This window comes from Tiliqua scincoides, chromosome 5 (genome assembly GCF_035046505.1).
Source record: "Tiliqua scincoides isolate rTilSci1 chromosome 5, rTilSci1.hap2, whole genome shotgun sequence".
Classification (NCBI taxonomy): domain Eukaryota; kingdom Metazoa; phylum Chordata; class Lepidosauria; order Squamata; family Scincidae; genus Tiliqua; species Tiliqua scincoides.
In genome coordinates this window covers 2,527,646-2,552,522 of record NC_089825.1, presented here as the reverse complement: position 1 = coordinate 2,552,522, position 24,877 = coordinate 2,527,646, and the positions used below count along the sequence as shown (strand labels likewise).

The 24,877-nt window shown below is 51.3% G+C and overlaps 1 protein-coding gene across 1 annotated transcript in view; it reads right to left on the bottom strand.

The window, feature by feature from the left end:
• Positions 1–9,827: 9,827 nt before the first annotated feature.
• The window catches only part of LOC136652111 (tumor necrosis factor receptor superfamily member 16-like), a 36,603-nt gene continuing 21,553 nt past the window's right edge, over positions 9,828–24,877 (bottom strand). Inside the window, exons 2-6 of the mRNA XM_066628989.1 lie at positions 23,584–23,716; positions 21,530–21,913; positions 15,742–15,964; positions 11,830–11,975; positions 9,828–10,132 (exon numbers count right to left, since the gene is read on the bottom strand). Of these exons, the coding sequence (XP_066485086.1) occupies positions 9,828–10,132; positions 11,830–11,975; positions 15,742–15,964; positions 21,530–21,913; positions 23,584–23,713 (1,188 nt within the window). The 5' untranslated portion in view covers positions 23,714–23,716. The remainder of the gene's footprint in view (positions 10,133–11,829; positions 11,976–15,741; positions 15,965–21,529; positions 21,914–23,583; positions 23,717–24,877) is intronic.

Below are 24,877 nucleotides of genomic sequence, written 5' to 3'. Positions count from 1 at the left end.
GCAGTGTTTCTCAAATGGTGGGCCGGGACCCACTAGGTGGGTCACAAGCCAATTTCAGGTGGGTTCTCATTTATTTAAATATTTTATTTTGAATCTGTTAGACTTGATGCTACCGTGGTATGTAACTGCATTAGGGGAAATGTTACTGACCTGTACTTTTAACAAGCTACTATGTATATGCTTTTAACAATGATAGTTAATGGGACTTACGCCTGGGTAAGTGTGGGTAGAATTGCAGCCTAGGGTTGTTAAAAATTTCCCTACTTGATGATGTCACTCCCTGTCATGACATCACTTCTGATGGGTCCTGACAAATTCTCATTCTAAAAAGTGGGTCCCAGTGCTAAATGTGTGAGAACCACTGTTGTATAGTGCAGGACTTGTACAGATCCTATTGAAGGTAGAAAATAGTAGTCCTATTTGTCACCAGGTTGAGACGGGGGCAGCATTTAGCATTCCATCTCAGAGGCCAGGAGGTCGAGGTCCAGCACTGCTTTGGTTGGGAGTCTGCATGCAAAGAGGGGGTAGCGAGTCCCCCAAGGATCAGGAGGTGCTACAGTGTTGGTGCTGCTGCCACCCTGGAAAAGGCCTCCCTTCCACACCCACTTCAGTTGCACCTCTCAAGGTGGAGGAACCCGGAACACTTGTCAAAGTAGGTCACATGCTGTCCTTCCCTCCCTCCCCCACCATGACATTCCTGCTCCTATACCTTTGCTGATTCATTCCAAAGGACTCCATTTTGTGTGTAGCTGCGGGGGGGGGGGGGGGGGGGGAGTGCAGGAGGGAATGGAGCTACTTTCTTGGTGCCCCATCTCTCCTCCAGCTGACATTTTGCTCCCCCTCCCTCCCCCACTCTGGATCCAGTTTCCCAGCCTGGCTTCCATTAGCAACAGATGCTTCCCCAGCTGTTCTGCTCTTGGGGCCTTTGATCATCAAGGCCAGGGCCAGGATGCCCCTGCTTTCAAGGCATGATGCTCTCAAGCACGTGTGTTCCCCTTTCGTGCCATTGTCCTTTCTCTGAAGCCTTCAGAGAGAGAAGAGAGAGAGAAAGTGAAAAGTGAAAATAGTGAAAAGCGGAGAGAGGTGAAAAGCGGTGTGCCCCAAGGATCTGTCCTGGGACCGGTGCTTTTCAACCTCTTCATAAATGACCTGGAGACCGGGTTGAGCAGTGAAGTGGCAAAGTTTGCAGACGACACCAAACTTTTCCGAGTGGTGAAGACCAGAAGTGATTATGAGGAGCTCCAGAAGGATCTCTCCAAACTGGCAGAATGGGCAGCAAAATGGCAGATGCGCTTCAGTGTCAGTAAGTGTAAAGTCATGCACATTGGGGCAAAAAATCAAAACTTTAGATATAGGCTGATGGGTTCTGAGCTGTCTGTGACAGATCAGGAGAGAGATCTTGGGATGGTGGTGGACAGGTCAATGAAAGTGTCAACCCAATGTACGGCAGCAGTTAAGAAGGCCAATTCTATGCTTGGGATCATTAGGAAAGGTATTGAGAACAAAACGGCTAATATAATGCTGTTGTACAAATCTATGGTAAGGCCACACCTGGAGTATTGTGTCCAGTTCTGGTCACCACATCTCAAAAAGGACATAGTGGAAATGGAAAAGGTGCAAAAGAGAGCGACTAAGATGATTACTGGGCTGGGGCACTGAAAGGCTACGGCGTTTGGGCCTCTTCAGCCTAGAAAAGAGACGCCTGAGGGGGGACATGATTGAGACATACAAAATTATGCAGGGGATGGACAGAGTGGATAGGGAGATGCTCTTTACACTCTCACATAACACCAGAACCAGGGGACATCCACTCAAATTGAATGTTGGGAGAGTTAGGACAGACAAAAGAAAATATCTCTTTACTCAGCGTGTGATTGGTCTGTGGAACTCCTTGCTGCAGGATGTGGTGACGGCATCTGGCCTGGATGCCTTTAAAAGGGGATTGGACAAGTTTCTGGAGGAAAAATCCATTACAGGTTACAGGACATGATGTGTATGTGCAACTTCCTGATTTTAGAAATGGGCTATGTCAGAATGCCAGATGCAAAGGAGGGCACCAGGATGAGGTCTCTTGTTATCAGGTGTGCTCCCTGAAGCATTTGGTGGGGCCGCTGTGAGATACAGGAAGCTGGACTAGATGGGCCATGGCCTGATCCGGTGGGGCTGTTCTTATGTTCTGGGTTCATCTCTGAAAGGAGCAGCACACAAGAACCACCCAGCCCTCTTTATCCAGGCTTCTTCCTGGTAAAACAGCATCTTGTTTCTCTGGAGTTGTAGGGATGGGTTTCTTTAAGGGTCAGTGGAGTCCTTCCAGTGTCCGGCCCTCCCCATATTGCTAGAGGTGGAACCTTCACTTACATGCACAGATGCAAGAGGTGCGGCCTCCAAGTCTGTCCACCCCCCACATACACCATAACCTATCCAGACAGACAGATTCGCAGTTCCAGAAGCTGGTGTCCCTGCAGTCAATGGAAAGCAGGCAGAGAAGCCAAGTGGAGTGGAGAGGGAGCAGCAGGATGCGGCTGAATGGTGTAGCTAGAGGGGGTGCAAAGCGCTAAGTCTTGTAGGGAGCCTAACCAGGGTGTGCAGAGGGCTCCTCCCCTTTGGAGCCAGGTGTAAGCTTCTGTTTTGTTCCTCTGCTCAGAATGGCTCTGATGGGGAGAGGGAGGGTCAGCTGGCCTGCTGCTGTGAGGCTCCCTGCAAAACTTACTGCTTTGCACCCCCTCTAGCTACACCACTGCTCTGGGCATTTCCTGTGCCTGCTGCAGCTGCTCTTTCTGTGCCTGGAGAGTCTCTCTGACTTTTCAGAATATTCCCTGGCATGATGAATGCCTCCTTTCTGCAACTGATTAAAGTGACACAACTTCAGAGAGTGGTGCTGAGATGCAGCCGTTCAAGTGGTTTTAGAGGCTGAAACATCTGCTGGACACATGGGAAATGCTGGCAGGGGTGGATGGGACCATCCTGAACAAGGGGCCCTGGTAGGGCTGGACCAATGTAGCAGCACAAACACTCCCTCTTTGACTCACGACTTGAGACTGAGCTTGTGCAGGTGTTTGCGTTGCTCTGAGTGTATACTAATACGCCACAAAGAGTGTGTGCGCGTGTTTAAACTTTCAATTTCTAGTCCTTGCAGCTTTGTGGACCTGGTTGGAGAAACAGCTTTTTGCACATTTTCATTTTTTAAACCATTTCTGCCCAACATTACGTACCTTTGGGCCAGGCAGAAATGGGTTAAAGAAAAAAAAAATTCACATGATGCAGCCCTCATTAGTGAGGAGCCATGCGCAAAAGGGTTTGAGCAATGCCAGTGGAAAGCTCAGAAATCAGAGGAGTCACTGGACTATTCTCCAGTGCTGGTACTGCTGGAGAGGGCGTCTTGACCCCCAGCCGCTCATTTGGGACAATGAGAAGAAATGGCACAGAAGTAAGATATATCCGTGGTTCCCAAACTTTTTAGCACTGGGACCCACTTTTCAAATCAACACTCTATTGGGACCCACCTAGGAGATCTACTGTAGAAAGAAATAATATTTTTATTTATTTATCTACAAGTAATAATAACCAGGAAAAAAGATGCTCATTTATCTTCCTATATATACACATGCTTGAAAACTGCAGGAGCAGAGCTCTTTGCAGGGCAATTTGCAGCTATCCAATTTTTGAATAGCCTCAGGACTTGAAGCAATTAGTTATCTGCGCTTTACATTGGAGGCTCTGCTTAGCTGCTACAGGACCCACCAAAAATTGGGTTGCAACCCACCAGTGGGCCCCAACCTACAGTTTGGGAACCACTGAGATATATTACACAAAGCTGTTCAGTTTGCATTCTATGTACTGCACCACCCAACACTCTGCTTTGCTTGAACCAGTGTTGGGACTGTGTCAGTTTTTCAGCATTTTGGTATCTACAGCATAAAATCTACCCAGCTCTAGTCTGGTCCCTGCAACCCAGTCTTCAACTGGTTAGAACAGTAGGATAGCCAGAGGGGGGGTGCAATAAGTACTGCAGATGCCATAAATTGCTGTGTAAGTGGCCCTCCAACTCACTGTCAGAGCCATTCTGGGCAGCTATGTAAATGTGCACTCTGGGCAAGTGGGAGGCCACTTACAAAGTGCATTGTGATGCCTGTAGTACTTACCACACCACTCCGTTCTGGCTATGCTACTGAGTTGGACACCTACTTTTTATCCACCTGCTTGACCATTCGAGCGTGTGTTCCAAACAACACAATCCTGGAACGTGCTGGAATCCCTAGCATGTATGCACTGCTGAAACAGAGACGCCTGCGTTGGCTCGGTCATGTCGTGAGAATGGATGATGGCCGGATCCCAAAGGATCTCCTTTATGGAGAACTCGTGCAAGGAAAGCGCCCTACAGGTAGACCACAGCTGCGATACAAGGACATCTGCAAGAGGGATCTGAAGGCCTTAGGAGTGGACCTCAACAGGTGGGAAACCCTGGCCTCTGAGCGGCCCGCTTGGAGGCAGGCTGTGCAGCATGGCCTTTCCCAGTTTGAAGAGACACTTGGCCAACAGTCTGAGGCAAAGAGGCAAAGAAGGAAGGCCCATAGCCAGGGAGACAGGCCAGGGACAGACTGCACTTGCTCCCGGTGTGGAAGGGATTGTCACTCCCGAATCGGCCTTTTCGGCCACACTAGACGCTGTTCCAGAACCCCCTTTCAGAGCGCGATACCATAGTCTTTCAAGACTGAAGGTTGCCAACAACCTGACCATTTGAGCAATGAATGGTAATGGTCTGCTAAGTTGCCTTTCCAGAGTGTTTTTGGAAGGCCCCCCAGGAATCGGATGGGATCACAGCTTCAGGGGGGCATATTTAGCTGTCAGAGCACCTGCTTTGCATAAATGAGGTCCCAGGTTCAATCCCAGGCAGGATCTCTAGGTTGGGGTGGGAAAAGACCCCTGCCTGAGGCCCTGGGGAGCCTCTGCCTCTGCTCTGCTTAGTGTGGACACCCCTGAGCCAGCTAGACCAGCAGCAGCTTCCTATCACTTGTGAGTGTCCAGAACCCAGAAAACATCTGGAATGTGGGTTGGGCCAGGATGTGAGGAATTGCGGTCTGTAACTGCTCTAAAGTCTATTGGAGACTCACTTCTCAGTGGCCTGACGCAGGAAGTTGTCGCAATTACTTTCATGTGTCCCCACAGCCAGCTCTAACCCAGGCCTTGGAGAGCTCCGGGGAGAGAGGGTTGTGCTGGAGCTGTGGTTCACCAATGTTTTAGCAGTGGAATCCACTTTTTAAAATGACACTCTGTCAGGACCCACCGAGCTTTATGATACTTTTTAAAAGGGTAATTAGAAAGAAACAATATTTTATTTATTTACAAGAAATATTTTTATTTATTTGTTTGTTTGCAAAAAAAACTTGATTCCTTTCCCGTAATGAGGCAGCCCTAATGATCAGCTTCAAGGCTTGAGGGGCTCAGGGCTCAATCCTATCCCATTTCCAGCACCAGGGCAGCTGCAATGCAGCTCCGAGGTAAGGCAACAAATGCTTCCTTACCTTGAGGAGGCCTCTGTGACTGCTTCCCCAGCCCAGGAGGCAGTGTACACCCCATTGGCATAGTTGCCCTGGCACTGAAAGACTGGATAGAATTGGACCCCCTTCACCTGCCTCTTCTACCTGTCATTGATGGACTTGGGGGGGAAAAAACACACTAGAAAAAAAGACATCATTTATCTCTTTCTATTTACACAAGCTGGCAAACTGCAGGAGCTTAGCTGTTTGCAGGGCAATTAGCAGCTGATTGTTGAGTAGCCTCAGGGCTTGAGGAAATGAGTGGTCTTTCCATCACCCCTGTTCTCACTAGAGGCTCTGTGGGACCCACCAGAAATCAGGTCACAACCCACCAAGTGGGTGGAACACTGTGCTAGAGGCATTCTGAGGGGCATGCAAGGGCGATCTGCAATATGCCAGGCTCTCATGCATTTTCGAGTGGGTTCCCCTCAGCTTTGTCCCGTGGCAGTCCTTGCTGGGGCATCCAACAGGGGCATTATCTTTTTGGTAGTGGCATCGGCTCTGGGGAATGCCCTCCGCACTAAGACCTGGTTGGCCCACACTGCACACCACTCCAGCCACAGTATTGACATGCGGCTGTTTCATTTTACTTTAAAAGGACAATTTGTGGCTGGCAATTGAGTGCCATCACTGGGGGCTTTGCCCTATGGATCTCTGTGTTGCCCTGAGCTGTCTTTTGCAACATGATCATCGTTTTACCCTGTTTTTCATTATTTTTGTTGTTTCCTTTTGATTTTTAGCTATCTTGGGTCGGCTCTGGCAAGGAAGGCAGGACATAAATGTTTTAAAGGACAAACTAACAGGGAGTTGCCTGCAGCATCGTGTTTGATCTGTACTTCAACTACAACAAAAAAGGAGAGAGAGAGAGAGAGAGATCGCCTCTCCCCAAAACACCACAGAATGCTTAATAACCAAAAGGACTTTTAATGGGACTGTTAGTATGCAGGAAAGTGACGCCCTTTTTCTGTCCCTTAACACACAGCAGGGTTTGATGGAATTAGACAGGGAGCCAACATCAGTAGCCAAAACAAACATACAAAAATGGTTGAAATCCATTAACGCACAAAAAACCCCATCCCAAAATACCTTTGATATAAAATAGTGAAAGAAAAGTATATCACACCAGGAATCTCTACACAGGGGCACCGAAGAAGCAGTGGCTTCCCTGGGCCTGTCCTCAGTGAAGACAGTCCTCTGTCTGCCCTGCAACTGCAGCTGGGGCGGCACTTGCAGGGTTCTGCCACACCAGAGGGACGACTGACCACTACTCCTTTCTATCTGTCAGCATAAGAAGACTAATGTGTTGGGAAGTAGACAGAGGCCCCCTCCTAGTCTGCTTGCTTTCAATATACAGGGATTACAAAAAATAAATTATATGGCGGTCATTCAGTGATGGGAGTCTTCCCCTGCAGTCTGAAGTGGTACAGCCCAGACACAGGTTTGCCACTTCAATGAGAACTAGGCCCACCACGGGTTTTGCTGGAGTTGGGTTTACCTATGGTTTGACAGTGTCCAGTTTTGCTGCCCTGGCAAAGCCTGCTCTGAACTCCTGGGGAGAAGGAGCCTTGGAACTCATGTCCGCTGATTCTCAGCAGAGCTGTGAACCAGATCACCCTGGAGCAGAGCTCTCTGGTGATTCACCTCCCCCTGTATTCGAACCAATGAGTCAGTATCATCCAGAGGCAAGAGTCATGACTCCTTTTCAGCGATGGCTGAGGGTCAGGGTCCATAAAAAGTTCTGGAAGCCACGAGCCATCAAAATGGGCTGGAAAAACAAGATTCAGAGTATTAAATAGTAAGGCACTGGTCCCCAAAGAAGCCTACTCCATGTTCTGGTATGAATCATGATTCCAGGTATGGCTTCCAACTAGAAGGCAAGTCTAGCACAGTGACTCACTCAGAGACAAAACGGGCAGTCCCCTCTGCAGGCAGGTTAATTGCACCGCATCTCCGAGCAAATGACCCAGTCCCACATGATGGAGAGACATGCCAGAGTTGCACTCCCCAACCAGAAGCTTTGTGGAGATGGTAAGGTTAGAACAGTACATCATTCAGAGAGGCAAGGGACACTCCTTAAATGGAGTACAGTAGATGTAAGGAAGCCTTAAAAGGCTTATTGGAGGCTTTGATTGGTTAAAGGAGGCCCAAATCCTAACCAGCTTTCCAGCACTGGCATAGCAGTGCCAATGGGGTGTGTGCTGCATCCTGCAGTTGTGTAGCAGTCACGGAGGCCTCCTCAAGGTAAGGGAATGTTCGTTCCCTTACCTTGGAGCTGCACTGCTCTTATGTTGGGGCTGGAAAGTGAGTTAGGATTGCAACCTTATTCTCTCTCACTGCACAGCCTGAGAATTACTGGTCTGAAAAATATCTTGCTCTCTTTTCTTTTCCTAAAGGCACCAAAATTTCTTTGCTGCTGGACACTTGCTGGGAGAGAAAGCTTTTTCTGCAGAGAGGAGCACAGAGAACATGGGCTTACGTTTGTCCTACAAAACAGGCTCAGCCTCTGAAAGAGAGCCAGAAATTCTGTTTAACTTGGCTCTGGAGAGGCCACCTGCTCTCTCAGCCCTCCAGAGCATCCAGGGGCAACCATTACCGGAGGCTTTACAAAAGTCGGCGCTGTGCATGTGCGAGAAGCCACTTGCACAAGCTGAACAGCTGCTTCAGGCTCTGTATGGTGCCTCTCTGCGCGCTTGCACACTAGTGAGAAGAAAGGGTGCTTCTCCAGCTTTTCTGGTGCTGAGCTGAATTTCAAGGAGATGTCAAGATGGTTCTCTTCTACTGAAACACGGGCACTGGGCACTCGGAACAAGAAGCAGGTCCACTCCAACTCAGGGTAGAGCCCCCCCAAATGCCTTTCTAAACAGGGTTCTTTGTGCAATGTGGCTTTTTTGCGGCAAAGTCACATGACACAGGGGCCATCCTATAGCCACTGTGCACATGTGCACAAGGCTTACATGCCAATTGCAACACTTCATGCCTCCCTCACTCCAGGGATCGCCAGTGCAGCCCCCCCCCCCACATAACTGAGAGAGGTGGTCCACCCTCATTGGGTTCAAGGCTGCTGCAAGCCTTTCTGTTCAGCAGAGTCCATAACGGCCAACATGTCATCAACCCCTCAAAAACTGGCACTGCGCACAAACATCATCCAGATTTTATGCTCAGGAAAGCATCTCGATAAATGGTGCAAATAAAGTCCACTTTCATGGCCTCTTACTCTGTATCTCTTCGCCATCTCTCTAGCTGAACAAACTTCAGAGTCCAAGTGCAGAGAGTGGAGGGCTTCTCGGGGTTGGTGATGGGCCCCTTCCTTGCTGAAAAATAGCAGGGGATCCAAATGATCTTTTGGTGCCCAAATCCTGCCCATGAGGTTTGTGCAGACTCTGTGGCTTACCAGTGGTCCCCTGAAGCCAGCAGGCAAAGGATTCTGTTTTAAGGCAACAGAAGAGAAGGCAGCCTTTGTGGTGTAAGGCTGCCAAGAAGGAATCAGGACAAGGACCCTTTTGGTGAGGAGCAGAAGACACTCCCATCACTGTCAAAAGAATCATTACCAGCCGTGATAGTTTCATGGTGCCTGACTTGTTTTGCATAATTGCCTGTGGTTCTGCCAGGAATGCAGAGGAGACGTCCTACGAAACGTGTTTTTTGTATTCAGGTCCAGCCTCTCTTCCGTCATGGAATTCAAGACGGCGTACTTGGATTCCCAGACTTGCCTCTGCTTCCTTCAGCAAGGTGCCAGGTCATGTGCTCTCAAGAGCAAGCCCACGTGCTGGGAGAGATGAAAGCTGAGTCTTGCAAGGAGCTGGATTGGTCACCCAGTTGCACAGCTGCCTGGCTCCATATGTCTGCAGACGCACAGGAGACAGAGTTCTGGGTATAGAATTCTGCCGGGAATATGGAAGGCCACCTAGCCCAACGGCTTTTGGCAAGGAAGGCGAAACCACAAACTAGCTTCCCTCCCCCACCAACTACAGTCCGGATGTCAGAGGGCCACAAACCAACCAGCAGGAAGGACCTTCCAGCCTCCCCAATGAACAGCAGAGTTTGCTCTCTATGGTACCCGCAGCGCATGCAGCCACCATGCTGTAGTGGCATTCAAGCGTCCCAGAATTGTCCACTGTTCGTAGTTGGTTGTTTGCTCAAGTCCTTGTCATTTGTCTATTTTTGTAAATAAAAAAAAGCATCACCTTACAGTAACAAAATGTCCCCCCTCCCCCTTCATCCCCATTTCCCTTTTTCATAGCCACCCTCCAGACTCTCCTCACCAGTCCCCCTGCTGGGCAAGCAGCTTTGTCACACCACAGAGCTGACCTCGGTGGGGCTGCACAAGTTCTCGGCCACATCCGCACGCTCAATGGCGGCCAGGGCTGTGCACAGGGCCTCCACGGTGGCCCCCTCCTTGGTCGACCAATCAGAGAGCAGTGTGTGGGCCGGGGCTTCCCCCCTGCCAAAGGTTTCGATGGTCTCCTCCTCGTAGCCCAGGTGGTTGGCCAGAGAGCGCCAGTCTTTGCCGTGGCCTGGGCTTTCCAGCAGCTGCTCCACCTCCTCCTGTTTATGGGGTGAGAGGTTCATATAGAGCCGGGCTTCAAGCTTGTGCACTGTTTGTGGGGAGGCAGAGAGAGAGAGAGAGAGAGCATCAGAGAGAGGCTGGATATAGAGAAGCTATAAGGTGTCTTCCCATTTGCCTGCACAGAGTGCTATTTCGGCCAGTCCTGCCACAAAAATGGCAAAATGGACAGGGCTGCAGAAAACGAACAACCTGTGCACTGTTTTTCCCTCCCACAGTACCATCTACAACTGCCCAAAGGTTTCCAGCTTCCTTGAATGGCTCTGCCCATTCTCCCACATTGCCCCCTGTGCCTGGAAGGACTTCCTTGCAAGCAGGCATGACTGGGATGGTGCCAGGTTCAGGCAGTCAGTGGTGCTAAAGGGTTCTGGGGCCTATGAACCATCAATATCAGTGGCACCCAAAGAACCATCGGTGGGCAGAGGTGCCAAGAGCTCCGATGCAGGGTCTAGGCCCAGGCACCCAGTAAGCTGGCACGTAGCTCACCCTTCTCTCCCTTCAGTCCTCAACTCAAAACTGACGGCAGTCCTCGTTTCCCTGGCCTTTCACAACCACCCATTCCCTCCTCACCTTCACTGTAAGCTCCTTGCAACAGTGTCTTGCCTTTTGATGATCTGACTTTGTTGAGCAATGGGCAATGTAGTGGGAAGGTGTTGTAGAAATAATAAACCAACAAGGATGGAATGCTGGCAAAATTCAGGGTCATTAGGAAGGTTTCTGTGATGGCAGCAGCAGGAAATGGAAGTGAATGATGGAAGGGCGGAAGCAGCCAAAATAATCAGTTGTCTCCATCTCAGGTGATCACTCGTGACAGGGACACCAGAGGATGATGTGGAGGAGTGCTCTGGATCTGGTCCACCAGGTGGAGCTGCACATTGCTCACACCTCTATTGTCTCTTTGAGAATGGAATGGCTTATAACATGGCCATCCTGGCAAATGCATGTATGATTTTTGTGTGTATGGCTGCCTTTGGACAAGCCACCCACACATGGGTCATCCAGGGCTGGTGGAGACAGTGGTGACCTGCTGATGGGAGTGAAGGCAGAACTCAACTGCCACCCAGGCTAGCCCATGGAAGAGATGGGACAGCTGGACTGGAAGATAAGTGGAGTTGGCCCTCATCATACGCAGGCTTGCAATCTGCTGGTTTGATTCAATGCGGATCGCAAGCCCACGTGGGAGGGCCTCAGACGGCCTGCTGGAGCCTTCTGAAAGGTACTTCTGGCCAGGCTTCTCTGCGGATTCCGTGGAAATCGGTATCCGTGGGGTGTGTGTGTGTCTGGGAACAGATCCTCCAGATACCAGGGGCCCAATGTATTCATCAGCACTGATCGTGTCCCTGGCACTTTACAGCAGAAGAAGTTGTAGGTCTCTGCCCTGATGTGCCCACAGTCTAAAACAGGAAGAGAAGGGAGAATGGGGGCAGTGCCAGGGAAGAATATGCAGCTCTTTCCTGTGTATACACCTAGGTGTAATTGCTGCAAAACAGAGGGATCGTAGTGTAACTGGCAACTGTGTGAATATTTACTGGATGAATTCTGCTTCTCCACACTACTACGGAGGAACAAAGAGCCAGCTTCTGAAACACGGCTGTGCGCAGCTGCAGAAGCAGGCGACCCTCCTTGGGTATGCCAAATACTCAACGGCCAAGTGCCCTCTCCTGCTTGGGATGGGCTTCCAGTTGACAGGCCGCTGCCGGCATTGACAGGCCGCACTGAAGCCCTTACCCTTGTTGAGAGGGTGGTGCTCCTGGAGGCTGTGCGTGTCGAGGAAGACTCCGCTGTCACTGTGGAGCTTCTCGCCTTCCGGGGAAGTGGCCAGCTCACCCACCCGGGCCTTGGCCAGCTGCTGCTTCTGCCTGCATGTGCTCCAGCTGCAGCAAGATCGGGGAAGGAAAACGTCAGGAGGGAGAACTGTGTCCAAAATACCCACAACACAGAGACACCCCCTAGCCAAGTGTCCAGATGCCCCTGCTCTCCCTCTGCCCCTCCACACACACGGCCATGTGGGTGGAATGGGGAAGGTGACTCCCTGCTCATCTGCACTTTAGAAAACGTCTCTGGCAGTGGGGGGGGGGGAGAAAGAGTGCCTCTTTTCTCCACAGGCCCTCAAAGGCTGGGATAATGAGGCGGCAGTTGATGCTCTCCCCTGCCGGCATCTTAAGACAGATGGCCCTGAAATGCAGGCCCGGGGGAGGAGGAGTGCATGGCTGGCCGAGTGGGAAACAGCTGGGCAGGAGAGGGGGGAGGAGTGAAGACTGGAGGGGAAAAGGAGGAAGGGGGCTGCAGCCTGCATGAGGATGAGGAAGCAAGATTGTCAGCAGTGCTTGGGTTGTAGGGAAAAGAGAGGCGGGTCCGCAGGAAGACAGCTCACCCCCCAAGTCCTGTGGTCTTTTCCAAAGAGTGGCTGAGGGGTCAGGCCTCCCCCCACAATCCAAGCTCTGACTATCATCTGATTCAGTGACACTCCCTTGCCATAGAAAGTTGTGCAAACACAGAAAGAGACATGCCCAAGCCAGAGAGTCTTTCCCCCTCTGAGGAACTAAAATGCTTGCTCACTTAGTCCTTCCTCTTGCCTCTTCCACTTCTTGTTTGGTCAACGTGAGGAAGAGGAGCAGGGCTGCCCCCACGGCCCCCAACCAGCCCCACCCTCTGGCTCTGCTGCCCTCCCTTGCGAGGTGTGTGGGGCTGGCACTGCTGAGACGCTGTGTCAGTGCACAGAGCTCTTGCTCCACTTCCGGGCCCCAATGAGATGCACCCAAAGAAGGTGACAAACTAGCCCTGGGACAGTCCAGCTCAACACAGTAAAGGAGACAAGCAACCGTTTTGTGGGATTTGTTTCCTTAATGGGCTACCCTACAATTTTGTAATTAAAATTTGCCTGAAAAAGATGTCCAGGTGGCCATTTCTGGCCTAAAGTGTTCATTGAAGTAGGACTCACAAACCCCCAAAGGTACTGCGATTGCATCCACTGGATGACTCAGTGCTCAGGCCTGGTTCACATTCTTCACTTGATGCCAGTGGCGGACCTCCCCAGCCCCGTGCCCCAGGCAAAGGCCCGCGATGCCACCACCCACCCACCCAATCTGTCCCCCCCCCCCGCTTACCTGGAGCCTTGCGCGACTCCAGGACGCATCGGGGAAGCCTCCTGAGGGTTCCCCCACTTTAAACTGTGCTTCTGGAAAACCGGAAGCACACTTTCTGCCCCTGTTGGGAACCTCAGAGAGGCTTCAGCAGGGTCTTAAAGGCACGCAAGGCTCCATGCCTGGGGCATTTGCCCCATCAGCTAAATGGGAGGTCTGCCACTGCTTGATGCCTGCACAATAGAGTAAGATCTGCAGGTGGGAAATGACCTGACTTCACTGAGATGGGCAGCAAAATGGGAGGCCTGCCTGTACTTTTGTATCTGTGATGGTCCACCCACAATACCTGATGTCTGTGACAGCATCAGAGACTGGGCCCACCTGGGCACAAGCTCCCAGGGTCCAGTGATGCCAGGGGCCAGTGGTGTAGCTAGAGGGGGTGCAAAGCACTAAGTCTTGCAGGGAGCCCCATCATAGCGTGCAAACAGCCCCTTGCATGGGATGGGAGAGCAGCCAAAGAAAGGGAGAAAGTGACCATATGTACAGCCTTTGCATTGCAAAAGGCCCCACAGAAGGGCACAGCCCCCAAGTTGGTACCAACCCTCCTTGCTGCTGCAGTCCTGTGGGTGCCTTGCAGCTGAAGGTGTGAAATTACATCTTTGGAAAGAAGTTCTGTCTGTGATATGCTTTTTCATATTCTTATCCTGCCCTTCCTCCAAGGAGCTCAGGGTAGTGTGCCTGGTTCCTCCCTTCCTTCTGTTCTCACAACAACCCTATAAGGTAGGTGACTGGTCCAAGGCCACCTAGGAAGCTTCATGGCCAAGCAAGATTTGAATCTGGATCGAAGTCCAATTCCCAAACCAATACACCATCCTGGCTCTCCTTCGATCTATTCACACATGCAGGCAGTTACAGGATGCAACAGTCATCCTGCAATCAGCGTGTGAATCAGCTCTAACTGTTGTGCATGGAGGCCCAGGTGATGCGCTCTAAGAGCAGCCACTGGAGAGCCAAATTTGCCCTGAACATGCCAAACAAGAGTTGCCCCAGCAGGAAGAGATTCAGGAGGTGTCGAGACTGGAATACTGAACTAAGGTTGGAGAGACTGAGTTTGACCTCCCACTCAACCAAGAAGCTCACCATCAGCCAGTTATGATCATTCAGCCTAACCTACCTCGTAGGGTTGTTGTAAGGTTGAAAGGAGAGGATGAACTGCGTACACTGCTCTCAGCTTCTTGGACAAAGGGTGGAAAACAACCACCCTCTCTCCACTGTTTTCCCCAGCAACTCTGACCATGGGGGCTCTGGAGTCTAGCAGCCAGTTCCAGGTGCGCACACATGTGCTGTGAAAGCACAGGCGTGTGGCCTGCAGTCTCATGGGCTGCCCTGACATGTGAGAGACCTGCCCCTGAAAAGGCACTGAGGCAAATGGTGGTCCTTCTCCAGCGCTGCCTCCCCCTCTACAGATGGGAGGAAGAAATGGACAGGAAGCTGAAAAGTCAGCCTCTTCCGCTCCCACCTCTTCAGCAGGCCAAGGCTGGGCTCAGAGGGAGGCCGGCGGGCAGCAGAGCACAGCACAGGCCTTTGTGGGTGGGTGGGTGGGTGGGTGGGTGGCGAGGTGGAGTTTCAGAACCAGACAAGGTCATGTGAGGGGGTCCTGGCGATGGCAGCCAGCCATAATTCACAGAGGATCAGGAGGAGGGCCTTGGCTTGGGGTCCGTTCATTCGTGTGAGAGGAATATAAAGAGTGGCCTGCGTGGGGGAAATAAATCTGCACCGAGGACGGGCACAAAGAAGGAGCTTTGCTCTTTCCAATAGAACAGCAAGTGGCTGGGAACCCTTTCAGCCGAGGCCCATTAATCTCAGCCTCCCTCCCCGCACAGAGAAGAGGCCGGCCTAATCTCGGCCCACAGAGCCCAGAGAGAGCCTAATCCTATTCAGAAGCCAGGCCCCAGCAGCCAGCCGGACACAGCGGGGGACCCAAGGGCTGGCCTTGCGCGGCCCCACTGCTCCTGTCGTGAATAGGGGTGTGTGCTTGTGCAGATTGTGAGAGCGAGCCTGTCTACAGCTGCACTGACACAGCAGCAGCCCACTCATCTGCCTGTCCACAAGGACGGAACACCTTTCTGGACACGAGAAAGGGCGAAGCCTTGGACCAGCACCGCCCAGTTCCAGCACAGAGGCTCACATGCCTGGCGGCGTAAGAAAGACACGCTCGCTGCAGGGAGGATTCTCCATGATGCACTCATGTCCTGTGCAGAAGGAATTCAAACCCCTCCCTAGTCTGACAGCCACAGCTTCACCATGAACACCTCCCCCCCACTTTGCTCAGCCTCGCATGACCCAGACACCCTGAGGTTACTGCTGGGCAGTCCAAATGGGGTGGCATTTGGCTTTTCCTAAGAGAAGAGCTTTACGGCTTCCTTGCTGTAAAATATGTGATGCCAAGAAGAAGGCCAGGCTTGAGCCCGCCTCCTCCCATGCCTGCAGCCTGTGCGTCAGGTCCTGGAACATCCCACAGCCACAGCCCGTCCCCACCAGAGGTAGGCAGACGTACCATTTGAAAGCCACGTAGGCCAGGAGTCCCACCACCACAGCGGCCAAGATGGAGCAGTAGACAGGGATGATGTTCTTGCTGTTGTCCTCGGCCAATGGAGGCACAAACTCCGAGGAGGAGGAATTGGGGGAAGCGCTGCCCTCTGAGTCCAAAAGTGGCGTCCTTTTAGGGAACTCGCTTCGGGGGTCCCCCTCTGTGCGCTTCAGGATCTGCAGTTCTTTGTCTGCAAACAAACACAACCAGGAGCCTTAAGCAGGGGAAAGGTGGATGTTGCAAAGGGCAGCTGACACACAACTTCTGACAAGAGGTGGAACAGAAGCAAAGCAGCAATCGCAGAAAATAGCTGTTGCAAAAATCCAAAATTGTGGTGTAAAGGAATGACATGACATAAAAGTGGGGGAAAGAAAGCAAGAGGGCATTTCCTGTGCAGACAAAGTGCCACCCATTTCCCTCCATTCGGTGTGCATGCATCCCACCACAGAGAAAGTGCACATGTTCTTGCTTTACAGGATGCTACACAGAATGGTCAAAGTTGGAACTACCACATCTCTTCCCAAAGCGAGATGCGTGAGCTCCAGAAGTGCACACAGACCACACAGCACACTATAGTGAGCTCCTGATTTAGATGCTGCACAAGAAGTGCAAGGACTAGAAGGGTGAACTGCTCATTGCCCCTCTTCCCCTGCTTCTAAGGCAGCCATTTTCAACCAGTGTGCCATGGCACACTGGTGTGCCATGAATGGTCCCCAGGTGTGCCGCGGGAGTTTGGTGGAGAGTCATTTATTAATAGGACCATTGGGGATATGAGGCCCCCACCCACAGCAAGGTGTGCTTTGTCAAATGTCCAAAAATTGATGGAGTGCCTTGACAATTTTAGTACCTTGTCAGTGTGCCATGAGACAAAAAAAAGGTTGAAAATCACTGTTCTAAGAAATAGCCACAACCGCCCTAAATGTCACAGACAGTTGATGTACAAAAAGGCACATGGGGAACTTCTTGACCACAGATGCTTCTTTTGTCCATGTTCCAATGGGGATTCTTAGTCTAGTCTAGCAGTAAAGATGAAATGAGGGGATATTCGCGCAGAGGCTGGAAAGGAGCTGAAAATTGCTCTCCATCCTTAAGCCTGTGAACTTGAACACATGGCCATGAGCTGTGCAGGTTATTCATTGGCTTAACTCTTTGGCTGCCTTGGGTGTTGAAAGTTTGAGAAAGTCCCCTGAACCTGGCCAGCATTCCAGGACAGGACAGGCATTCCAGCACTGATCCTGGTAGCTTTGAGAGCTGACAGGCCACTTACTAGGTGCCCAACCCTATTCAACTTTCCAGCACCGGTGCAACCACAATGCAGCCCCGAGGTAAGGCAACAAATGTTCCCATACCTTGAGGAGGCCTCCATGACTGCCTCCCCACCACAGGATGCAGTGCACACCCCACTGGCATGGCTGCACCAGCACAGGAAGAATGAATAGGATTGGGCCCTGTGTCACAGTTTGCTGGATTTGCCCTCCATGTGCAAAGGGCTGCAGTATGTGCTGCCAACAGCATCAATGGCGAAAGCAAACACCATCACCATTAGTGCGCCTCAGTTCATACTGTGAAAGCATCTCAAGGATGTGCTCCTACCTCATCAACTGAAACCTGGTGTGGGGTTGTGGCTAACAGCCCAATCCTAGATGGACGGTGCGCAGGCCAAGGAGTTAACGTACACCATTTCCACAGTTTCTGTAGACCAGAAACAGCCCCTCCCTGATACCAGAAAAACGTGACACCAATTACAGAGTTGGCACAGGAAGCAGAAGAACCCACGGGGCACAATGGGAAGGGGAAACAGCAGGAAACCTCAGCACGGCAGCCCCCTCCTCCAAGAGAAGAAAGCAATATTCTGAGCCCGCTGTTCCCACTCCCGACAGAGCACAACTGCCCATGCAGTTGGGTGGCACTGCTCCCCCAACCCCACAAACACCAGGCAGGCAACTTGATCCAGAGAACAGGTGTTATGGCTATGCCTTGCTACACTGTGTGTTTCTCTCCCCCCCCCCCACCCGCAGCTGTTCCATAGATGGAGCCCCTGTGCAGACCCCCAGGGAAGCCTACAGCCTGCCTGCAGCGGCCAGGGTGAGGCCAGCTGCTGCCCTACTTGTCCCAGTCAGGCCCTGTGGCTTTCCAAACTCCATGACAGACCTATAACAGGTATAATTGGTGCAGTCAGACCTCACTGACACCTGCTCCTTTGAGGTCTGCCAGATCACTTGCCATGGCACAGCAACCCTGCTGGGAGAAGATAGTTGGCAACCCCATCTGTTTGTTTCTCTTTCAGATCCTGCTCTGCCTTTGAGCATGTGCAATAAAACCTTTGAATCCATCACACTGGTTGTCCCTTGGTCAGTACAGAGGGATCCCTTCTTCTCACTCTTTTGCTTCGTTCTTCATCACCAGCTGGCCTCTGAGTGAGACTATGCAGGGGGTGGGGACAGGCCTCTTTGTTCTCGGGGTCCATAGCATCCTGACTACGGGGGTGCCAATAGTGGGGGGTTAGTTGTCATGACCCCCTGTTCTCTGCTGCCATGGTGTCCCAGAGACAGGGTGACAGGGAGAGCAGAATGCTTGCAGCCACGTATCAAGAAGGATGCAACAGACATGTGGTGTGTATGTGTGGGTATGTTGCCTTGAATTTTCCTCGTATTGGAGGGTTGTGGGTTGTTGGCAACCTTCAGTCTCGAAAGACTCTGGTATCGTGCTCTGAAAGGTGGTTCTGGAACAGCATCTAGTGTGGCTGAAAAGGCCAATTCGGGAGTGTCAATCCCTTCCACACTGGGAGCAAGTGCAGTCTGTCCCTGGTCTGTCTCCCTGGCTATGGGCCTTCCTTTTTTTGCCTCTTTGCCTCAGACTGTTGGCCAAGTGTCTCTTCAAACTGGGAAAGGCCATGCTGCACAGCCTGCCTCCAAGCAGGCCGCTCAGAGGCCAGGGTTTCCCACCTGTTGAGGTCCACTCCTAAGGCCTTCAGATCCCTCTTGCAGATGTCCTCGTATCGCAGCTGTGGTCTACCTGTAGGGCGCTTTCCTTGCACGAGTTCTCCATAGAGGAGATCCTTTGGAATCCGGCCATCATCCATTCTCACGACATGACCGAGCCAACCCAGGCATCTCTGTTTCAGCAGTGCATACATGCTAGGGATTCCAGCACGTTCCAGGACTGTGTTGCTTGGAACTTTGTCCTGCCAGGTGATGTCGAGAATGCGTCGGAGGCAGCGCATGTGGAAAGCGTTCAGTTTCCTCTCCTGTTGTGAGCGAAGAGTCCATGACTTGCTGCAGTACAGAAGTGTACTCAAGACGCAAGCTCTGTAGACCTGGATCTTGGTCAGTCGGGATAAATAGTGCTTGAATGAATGAATGAATGAATGAATGAATGGAGTCCTGGGCTTGTAGGAGTTGTATTCTTGGCAAAGCAGTGGGGAACGGGGTGGGGGAAGTGATCTGGTCAGGGTGTTGTAGCCTCTCTGCCTGCAGCTTAGGACCTTCTTACAAGCCCAGGAGAAATTTAAGATGGTTACCACTGCAGACTTGGGAATTACACCCACAATGCAGCCCCACCCCTCCATCCCCCTTTTGCTCTTCTTAGGAAGCCTCTGGAGAATGGAAAGGCTTGCTTGCTCCAGGGAAAGAGATTCCCAGGTGACGATGCGTGAATTGTTCCTAATGGGTCAACACAGCTATCTGCAACCCTTAGTACTGGAAGGTCAGAGAAGCTCTTTGAGGATAAGGGAGGACAGCAGTTTCTCAAGGGCACCACTTCTTTGTGTCTGGAGGAGAAGCAGCCAGGCTGCTCCCTGGACCCTCAGCCCTTCATGCATCTGACTGCAAGTTCTTGGTAGGGCAAGGCCCTTGGTCTGAGCCCAACAGCAGCTGCTGGTACCTACAAGGCTGGTGGGCTGCCACCCTGGCACGACAGTGGATGTGCAGGTTGCGTGCCATTGCTGCTTCCTTGCTGTGCCAGCTCCATTGCCACCAAGCTGCTTGAGAGACTCTCCGTGCTGAGAGCAAACCAAAACAGCCATTCTGGTCAGCTAACTCCTGCTCCACTCCACACCTCCGCTGCTGCACATGTCCATTCCACACAAGTGCACTGGCTTGGCCTCTTTCACATTAAGCAACTGACCAGAGCTCTTGTGGCATCTCTCAGCTTTCACAAGAGCTAGAACTGGCTCTTGTTTTGCAAGGAAAGGTTGGCCCACCAATGGCCCACTCTGATAGGATGTTGCATGTGCAGAACAAAGCCCACACCCAGGCAACCACATAAAACCCTACATCTCCTCAATTTCATACTACAGATGGGAGATATCACTTCTGAATGCCCCTATATTAAAAACTCTCTGCACGTGGAAAATTAACATAGGGTTGGGTCATACCCTTTCTCCCTGACATGCTAGTTTTCTACTTGCAGGGTTGAGGTTTTTATGTAGGGGAGCATTCAAAAATGGTACCCTCCCATCTGAAGAGGTGCCATCTACTCTGCCAGCCCCAAATCCCACAATCTCATTCTGTTGCATTTGTGTACCCAAGAGGTACAACCCTCCCTGCCAGCTAACTTTCTGCTTGCAAGGGGTTTGTTTTCCTTACAGAATTGCAATCAAAATGCTAATGCCAAACCTGCAGTCTGAAATGATACAGTCTACTCCGCCCACCTCAGGACTCTACCACCGGAAAAAGGTGCAAACCAAGCCACAGACCTGACTAGCCAAAATTAGTGGGCTCGCACTGCTCTAGCTCTTCCCCAAATACTGGATTCTGAACTGGTCACAAGCCCTTTATTTTAATGCTTCAGGTTGTTAAAAACATTTCACACCTGCAGGGGCAAAGGGGAGCAAAGGAAGAAAGAGCACCTCTCTAGAGCGGCCAGGCTGTCTCCCATAAGCTGATGACAGGAGACAGTCCCCCTGCTGTTCTATTCGGTCCCTTTTTTCTTGCAATGCAAACACCACACAAGTCTCCTGTGTTTCAGGACCCATTCATGCCCACTCTTCCCCACCACAGCCCCTCCCCTCCATGCCAGGGACAGACAAAGCCCACTGGCTATAATTTGAACTTTCTGAAACAGCCTCAGAGGGATGAGAGATCACACAGAGCTTGGCAGCCAAACCAGCAGGAGGAGGGGAACAACCCTGTCTTCCGAGATGGCTACCGATCCCCCCCCAGCCCTGCCACCCACTTCTCTAGGGCACACCCACCACTGCCAGAATACCCAGCACTTGAGAAGGTTCCTGTGCGCAGAGGACAGAAGAGACACAGAACCCTCTTGCAACCCACCACAGCCAAGTGGGATTAAAGACATGGATCTTGGACAAAAGGGGGATTAGGTACAACCCAAGGAGCCTCTGTTGTAGCAGACAAAAAATGCAACTGTTACTATAAAAACAAAGCCTGAAAGACCAGAGGGGAGAAAGAGATGGTGCTTGGGCAAATTAAGCTTGGGAGGAGGGAGCTCTGGGGGACAGACACTCTCTTCCTTCGTCATGCAGAGGTGTCAAGGGGATTGTTGAAAAAACAAGAGAGATAAAAGAAATGAAGCCGCACCTTGAACTGAACCCGGGACTGTACAAACTTTCAAGCTGTGCACAGGTCTTGGTCATGTTGAGCAGACAGGCAGCCCCACCCTCAGGTGTACGGAGACCCAGTTGTGCATCTGTGAGACCACCTCATGTGGGTGGTCATCCCAGGTTTCAGAAGATCATGACTTCAGAAGAACATCATTGCACTACAATCTTAGCCCCACTCCTGCTGATACTTACCCATGCAAAGGATGTCTGTCAGAGGGGTGCAGGTCTGGATCATCACCTCGCTCTTGCCACATTCCAGTCGACAGGGGAGGCAAGGCTCTGAGGAGCTCTTATCTTCGGAGTAGTAGCCATCTGGGCATTCCTGGCACACGGTGTCAGTGCTAGGTCCACATGGTTTCACAGCTCCGTAGCCTTCCGGGCACACTTGGCAAGGGAGGCATTGCCCACCACTGTGACTTCCATTCCCTGCATGAAGGTAGTGCTTTCGGGGACAGCTGATGGCACAGACGGTGTCATGGGTTGGGGTGCATGGATCCACCATGGGCACATGGTCTGGGCAGACTGAGCACGGCTGGCACGGTTCTGTGGCACTGACGATGGAGGAGAATGTCACATCTATCATTGAGAGAAACACACCTTACCATAAATCCATACATTGGTTTTATCTGAAAAATGTGCACCCTGCCTTTCTGCGAGGTCTCAAGGCGCTCACAATCACAATAATTACAACATTACAACACAATAAACCTGAGAAAATTTCAGCAGTGACAGAAATTATTTACAGGGAGAGAGAAGCAAAGATCATTCTAAACCAATACAACACTAGAGACAGGCTGTATCAGGCGAACAAAGGCCTGGTGACACGGAACAGTCTTCAAATGGCACCGACAGGTAGAAAGGGAAGGTGCCAACTGCACTACGCACAGGAGCAAGTTCCACACTGTGTGGACAGTGCACAGGAAGTCTTGCAAGTCACCATGACCTGAGCCTTGGAAAGGAGCGGAATCCACAAGGCTCCTCCCTGAAGACTCTCCTCAGAGAGGCAAATTCATGTGCGAGGAAGGCATCCTTCAAATACCTCAGTCCTAGGCTGTTGGAGGGCTTGGAGGGGAATCACCAGCACCTTGAGTTACACCCAGCAACAAAGTGGCAACCCATGCAACTGGAGCAACAAAGGTCTTATACCTTAACAAAGGTCTGGTTAATACCCTTCCAGTTACATTTAGTAGCCCTGAAGTTTTTAAAGAGTCTTCAAGGGTAGCCCCAAGTAGGCCACATTGAAGTAATCGACGATAGAGGCAGAGGCTCAGTTCTCAGGAGTGGACAGGATTTTGGAATGAGATTCCAGTCACTGTTCAAACCATTTTTCAAACAAGCAAACTGAACACAATAGTCGAGGTGGGGTCTGACTAAGGCAGAGTACAGGGTACAGTACATTACCTCTCCATTTCAACAATACACATCTGTCCGTGCAGCCTAGAATTATATTCCCCTTCTTTTCTGCTTCATCACACTGCTGGCTCATGTTTAGCTTATTGTCCATTACAACACCCAGATCTTGTTCACACATACTGTACTACTCCTCAGGTAAGCTTCTCATTCTTCCTACCCAAATGCAAAATTTCACATTTATATATAACTGGAGTGCATTTTGTGTGCATTTCACCAGTTTTCCATCCTGTCAAGATCATCCTGGACTCTGTTCTTTGGTCCTGCTCTCTGGTCTTGGGGATTTAGTGACACCATCCAGTTTGGCATCATCTGCAAGTTTGAGGAGAAATCCCTCCACTCTCTCTTCTAAGTTGCTTATGAAGCTATTGGGCAATGCCAGGCCCCTTATTTTCAATGATGTTTCAGTACTGCCTGCATTGACAATGACAGAAGCTGCCACACACAGCCACCTTCTGAAGGGCACCATCCAGAACAGCCGTAACTGTCCCTGGACACTTTCTCTTTGTGCCCTTATGACACAGACAATCACTTTCCTTATCAGTGGTTGACCCCCAAATCAACTATTTGCAGCAAACTGCTTCTACGAGAGCAGAGAAACACCTCTAAGAGGAGAATTTGGGTGGAGAAACAGCGCAACAGGTCACTGTTAATTCCCCCTCACACCACAGTCACACGCCAGGGTGGCTTCCAGTGACTTTCGTTTTCACACCAAAGGACCATTTCCAGACCAGTCTTGATTTCAGCCCCGCTAATGATGGACTTTAGCATGCGTTTCCCCCTTGAGGCGTGGCATGGCATTGCCATGGTTCCCTCCCCCACTCTCTCACACTTACTTTCTTTGCACGGTTCACACTTGGTGTTCGAGCTTCCACAGGGAACTGTCACTCCGTAGCCTGGTGGGCAGAGGTTGCAGCAATCTCCAGAGGAAGTGAAGCGTCCATTTTCACAACCCTGATGTGCCATAACCTGGAAAGAAAACACGAGAAGCAGCTAGATAAGCCAAAGGAATCAGGGCCCAGGGGCCTTGCAGGGCTGGCATAAACGGAAAATGACCATTGGGCAGAAGATGAAGGCACCACTTGCCTGCCTCCAGGCACCATTGCAGACGATCATTTGAGGGCCAACCCAAGGGGAGGGGGCTGCTCCCAGGGCTGTCCCTTGTCATTCCAAAGTGTCCTTTGTGGAGTTTCATGTGCGCATCAAAGCAAAACTGGGGGGGGGGCACATTTTCTGGAAGAGATTGGCTTCGCCTGTCCCTCAGCCTATTACTTGCACTTCTGGGCAGATGTCAGGTCTGTGGGATCTGCTTTGGATCTTCTAAGAATTCCCTCTCCCTACCTACCCCTGGTCCCCCAACTAGAGCCATGCGCAAAATGGGGGCTTGGGGCCCATTACCTCCTTCAGCTCATGAACAGCCCCTGGGATGACCTGCGTAAACATGAATAAATCTGCACCTAGTGGTCAAACTCACGCAAGCAGATAATAATAATAATAATAATAATAATAATAATAATAATAATAATAAATAGTCATGGACTCTCCGCTCACAACAGGAGAGGAAACTGAACGCTTTCCACATGCGCTGCCTCCGACGCATTCTCGGCATCACCTGGCAGGACAAAGTTCCAAACAACACAGTCCTGGAACGTGCTGGAATCCCTAGCACGTATGCACTGCTGAGACAGAGACGCCTGCGTTGGCTCGGTCATGTCGTGAGAATGGATGATGGCCGGATTCCAAAGGATCTCCTCTATGGTGAACTCGCGCAAGGAAAGCGCCCTACAGGTAGACCACAGCTGCGATACAAGGATATCTGCAAGAGGGATCTGAAGGCCTTAGGAGTGGACCTCAACAGGTGGGAAACCCTGGCCTCTGAGCGGCCCGCTTGGAGGCAGGCTGTGCAGCATGGCCTTTCCCAGTTTGAAGAGACACTTGGCCAACAGTCTGAGGCAAAGAGGCAAAGAAGGAAGGCCCATAGCCAGGGAAACAGACCAGGGACAGACTGCACTTGCTCCCGGTGTGGAAGGGATTGTCACTCCCAAATTGGCCTTTTCAGCCACACTAGACGCTGTGCCAGAACCAACTTTCAGAGCGCGATACCATAGTCTTTCGAGACTGAAGGTTGCC